At 41.2% G+C, this 5,120-nt stretch overlaps 1 protein-coding gene across 1 annotated transcript in view; it reads left to right on the top strand.

The window, feature by feature from the left end:
* The window catches only part of LOC107560300 (protein phosphatase 1 regulatory subunit 12A), an 82,284-nt gene that overhangs the window by 48,180 nt on the left and 28,984 nt on the right, over positions 1 to 5,120 (top strand). Inside the window, exons 4-9 of the mRNA XM_016244439.1 lie at positions 2,217 to 2,376; positions 3,049 to 3,193; positions 3,280 to 3,354; positions 3,444 to 3,535; positions 3,845 to 4,005; positions 4,105 to 4,235. Coding sequence (XP_016099925.1) covers positions 2,217 to 2,376; positions 3,049 to 3,193; positions 3,280 to 3,354; positions 3,444 to 3,535; positions 3,845 to 4,005; positions 4,105 to 4,235 — 764 coding nt within the window. The remainder of the gene's footprint in view (positions 1 to 2,216; positions 2,377 to 3,048; positions 3,194 to 3,279; positions 3,355 to 3,443; positions 3,536 to 3,844; positions 4,006 to 4,104; positions 4,236 to 5,120) is intronic.

The raw sequence follows: 5,120 nt of genomic DNA, 5'->3' as shown, positions 1-5,120 counted from the left end.
AAAAAACCTACAGGGAAAAAAACACCTGCATCACTTGAAACATTGAAAAATAGCATAGAGAGAATAACTTATTATTATTATTATTATTATTATTCTCTCTGTTATTTATACATTTTTTTGTGGGTTTCATGCTGTCCGCTAAGGCATAGGACACACACAGGCTTTCCTCCTCACCAACGACTTTAAACACCGTGTCTACACTGGACACGAGCAGCAAAATACAGTAGAAACCATTATAATCAGTGACGCTGTCTACACTGGATGCGGCATGACATTAAACTGGTGCCTTGTTCCATTTATGACGTACTGACACAAAGTTAAAATGATTTGCAACGGCCGCTTTGTCGCGTCCAGTGTAGAGCTGTTGTGGCGCGACGCACAACTTTAGCGTATGGTATAGACACGGTGAGAGAAGCCGAGAGCAAGATATGCCTCGTCATATTTTCTGCATTTAGCTTTTGAATGACCAGCACCTGCCTGGGTCTGTGCGACTTCATCTATGACTTTTCTCTTCCCTTTCACACACCGATCCATCTCCCATTCTAAGTTACGTCCTTTGGCTGTTTACCGTTTTATTTCTTTTCTTTTTCTGCTGATGGCCCGCGCTCGACTTGAAGCAGCGCTGCTTAGACCGATGAGAGCGCGGACGTCTCCTTTTGCTTTCTCTCGTCATACTTTGATGTCATACACCGATCTGATCTTCAAGTTGAACACACCTCTTTACTCTCGCCTGTCACGTGACCGTGTAATCGCAGCCTCTGCGATTGAAAAATCGTGTTATTTCATATCGCGATATTATCGCAAATGCAATTAATCGTTCAGCCCTAGCTTATCTGTATCAACCAGAATTTTTATATCAGTGCATACATGGTAATACCATGAATTTTAAGTATTTAATTATAAGGAAACTGGATTTGTATTTGGAGACCAGCTGTAACCGTATTCCTAACCTCAAATACAAATCTCTCAAGAGTTTTGGAGAATTACTGTCCATCACCCATTTACACCAGAAAAGACTATTATATTGAGGCTTCTCTTGATGAAGCCATGTCCTTAACTCTCCTTATTTCTTCCCACGATTGGAATTTTCTTGCAACACAGAACAGCTCTGTCATGGGATTTGCACAGGAATTCCTACAGATGTCTGTCCTATGGCCCCATCTTTTTCACTTACTTCCAACTCTTTGGTCAAATGTGGACCCCATCTCTTCAACAAAACTAATCAGAATCTGTCATTTTAATCACATCGAAGTTGATTTCCCCCTGCAGCCGCACCTGCCGGCCATTCAGTCGGGCTTGTAGCCATATAAGGGATGTGGCATGATCCTCACGCTGTTCATTTGTAATCTGAGATGCCTCCTTTTACATTCAGTATTTTGACAAAAATGAAAGGTCAACTAGCTGTCAGCTATATTTCTGTATATATAAAGCATTGATCTTGTTTTGGTTTAGCTCTCAGTGGAGATGTTGCTAAGCATTTAGAGACATGGTAAATGGTCGCTTACTTCAAAGTTACATGCTGCAAAGTTTCTATTGTTGTTTCCTGTTTAGCTTAATGCTGTCAGGTCTCTGCATGCCTAAGTAAATTTCAGGTTATATAGACTAGAGGCACAGTGACCCATTTGGCAGTCCTCCAGTGTGGACTAGTTTACACGTTGTGTTTTCGGAACAATAAAAATAATTCAAGTATGCATCGAATATTTTTATGCACACTTGAATGTTAAGTGATGATATCAAAGTAAACCTTAGAATGTGAACTTCCTGGTAGTTTAAAGAATGTATATTGTATTTTGAATGCACTGTCTTATCAGATGGTAGTCAATAAAAGCTGTTTATTTCGTTTTTTATTTATTTTTTTATTTAATATTTGATTTTTGATGTTTAACGTTATGTACAGTTTTTAGCCTAATAGGCACAATTATTTTTTCTCACAAACTTAACCTTGGACACTATTTAGAGTAGACACACTAGTCATTCCTGAAACTGTTTACCTTGTTACACTGTAGTCAACCTCTGTGGTTGGTAATTGGAGTGAAACACAATGGCGTGAGCCATTCAACATTCTTAGCCCATCAAAAAAAAACAACTTACCATGCCGAAGTGCCATATATATTTTGCTTTGCGTATAGTTAGCCTTCGTGGATGTCTTACAGTTTGGGCAGGTTAAGTGTATTTACTAATCCTAAGGATCTGCCTCTCCCTCCATCTTGCTCCAGGCGTGGATATCGAGTCAGCCAGGAAAGAGGAGGAGCGGATCATGCTAAGGGATGTGCGACAGTGGCTTAACAGCGGCCAGATCAATGACGTCCGGCACGCCAAGTCTGGGGGGACCGCACTACACGTCGCTGCAGCCAAGGGATACACTGAGGTTTTAAAGTAAGTTTGCTTGCCTTCAAAAGAAAGATTTTGCCATCCACAAAGGATTCAACGTGATAATATTTGTCTTTATTTTTTTTGCCAGCAAGTGAGATTTAGCAGCTAGTGGAGGTAGAAACAAATGAAACTTTGGTATTGCAGGTGTAGAGGCTTTATTGCTTTACTTGGGTCATCCCATACTTCACCTTTCAACTCTTTCAGTATCCCAAGGGTCTTGTACGCAGGGCGAGACAGTTTGTAACCTGTTTATCTGTCTCCATTACAGTAGATTATCGTGAGCTGTTGAACAAACACAGCTCAGGACGTGTGTCAGGAGTTAGGCAGCGTCTCTGTTTATGGTGCCTTTGGATGTCAGAGTTGAATGACTGTGACAACTGCTCCATCTGCCGCTGCACCAAAACGAGAGGATTGTAACCGGATAGACTGCTTTTTTGGGTGTGGAATCTCAGAAAACTTCACATCTAATGCGTATTTTTATGTGTGACCACTGACGACTAACTGTTGGCATGCATAACCTGTCTTCTAGGCAATAGAAAAATGAGCCCATTGGTCCACACAATATCCCAGGCCTTTGGCAAATGAGGCCAAGCTTAGATTGCGGCACCAAAATCCAAGAAACCCAGATTTGTCTAATCTCATCATGCTATTTCTTTCGTCTCTGACTGTTTGCAGGCTTTTAATCCAAGCAGGGTATGATGTAAATATTAAAGACTACGATGGCTGGTCTCCGCTCCACGCTGCTGCACACTGGGGCAAAGAAGAGGCCTGCCGGATACTAGTAGAGCATTTGTGTGAAATGGACATCATCAATAAAGTGGTATGGGATGTATGGTTCTGTCTGTGCTGCTAGCTTCTGTGTAGTCTTTGAATTTAACCCTTACAATGTCGCGTTTTGGTTCCCAGGGTCAGACGGCGTTTGACGTAGCTGATGAAGATATCTTGGGATATTTAGAAGAGCTGCAAAAGAAACAGAATCTGGTAATTTCTCACTCTCATCAGATCTTTAATTGTAAATGTAATTTGGCTTGGTAATTGTGAGCTTTGTCTTGATATGGCCTGTGTTTCAGCTTCTGAGCGAAAAGAAGGATGTTAAGAAGTCTCCTTTAATAGAAACTACGACTACTGGGGACAATAATCAATCTGTGAAACCACTGAAGAGGTAAATGGCTCCTGCTCACTAGAGAGAAACCACCATGATGGGATTGATATACTGTTTACTCAGTGTCTTGACTTTACCATAAATGCGAAGGAAGGAAACATGCACCTGAGTTGACTAGGGGTGTTTTCACACTAGAGCTCTTGGTGTGGACACAAATATGTTTGCAATCAGAGTTTGGTTGATGAAAATGTTTTTTCCAAACTCAGGTGCGCAGCGGAGTCTGCTTGAAAAAGTGGTCTAGAGTTCAGCTCTGGTTCTTAATCCATTTTAAATGGCAAAACCTAACCAAGCTGTGCATCTGTGCTTTAGTAAAGAAACACTTCTACTGGAGCCAGAGAAAACTGCCCCACGAATCGAGACTCTGGAGCCAGAGAAGGTTGATGAAGAAGAGGGGGAGGGGAAGAAGGATGAGTCTAGCTGCTCTAGTGAGGAAGAGGAGGAGGAAGACTCAGAGTCTGAGAACGAAGCAGGTACCTGTTTGAAACATTGTCCGCGACACTTTCCCAACTAGCTTTGTGCTAATCTGTAAGGTCATTTACTCACCGTTTATTTTTTTAATTTTTTTCCAGACAAGACCAAGTCTTCTGTTCCGTCGAGCATTTCCAACAGTACACCTGCACCTGCGATTCCTAGTACCACCGTCATGTCCCCAACTACCCCAAGCAACCAGGTGACCACCCCAACTTCACCTACCAAAAAGGTACATATTCCCCCCTTGAGGGTGCCTGACCCAGACTTCTCCTTGGCAATATCATTCATTCTTTGTGTAGCATGTATATTTGAGCATGTGTCAGGAAGCAAGAAAGTTGGTTTCGAACGAATGTTACTGTCTCAGTTTCAAGGTGACTTGGTTTTGTAACACGGTAAAGGAGTTACAGATTCATAGTGTTACGTGGCATCAGCGCAGCGCCGTCGCAAAATACTAAAAAGTCAGCTGATCTACATCTTATTCAGGAATGTCAGTGTGCACTGAATTCCCAGAATTCACTGCACTTGAGAGGAGAGAAAATGTCTTCCATGTGTCTTTACCATGTACCTGCTGCCCTCTGCTGGACAGTAAGGGAATTTCATCAATGTCAGGCTTTCATCAGACAACCACACCATTTGTTAGAAAATGCTGTTGTTCAGAACAAATTTGATTGCACATTAGCCACATTTATTGTAACTTAATGTAGTTAAATTATTAACTTTTTTAAATATAGTTTTTAAAATAATCCTAATATTTTTCATATTAACCTTAATTATTCAAGTTTAATATTTTTTTGTTAAAGGAACACTCCACTTTTTTTGAAAATAGACTGTTTTCGAATCCATTCAGCCGATCTCCGGGTCTGGCGGTAGCACTTTTAGCTTAGCTTAGCATAGATCATTGAATCCGATTAGACCGTTAGCATCTCGCTCAAAAATGGCCAAAGAGTTTCTATATTTTTCCTATTTAAAACTTGACTCTTCTGTAGTTACATTGTGTACTAAGACCGACGGAAAATTAAAAGTTGCGATTTTCTAGGCCGATATGGCTAGGAACTATACTCTCATTCCGGCGTAATAATCAAGGAACTTTGCTGCCGTACCATGGGTGCAGCAG

The sequence above is a fragment of the Sinocyclocheilus grahami genome, unplaced genomic scaffold (assembly GCF_001515645.1).
Source record: "Sinocyclocheilus grahami isolate Dianchi unplaced genomic scaffold, SAMN03320097.WGS_v1.1 scaffold719.1, whole genome shotgun sequence".
Taxonomy (NCBI): Eukaryota; Metazoa; Chordata; class Actinopteri; order Cypriniformes; family Cyprinidae; genus Sinocyclocheilus; species Sinocyclocheilus grahami.
The sequence above is the reverse complement of the archived record's forward strand: the minus strand, read 5'-3'. Positions and strand labels throughout refer to the sequence as shown.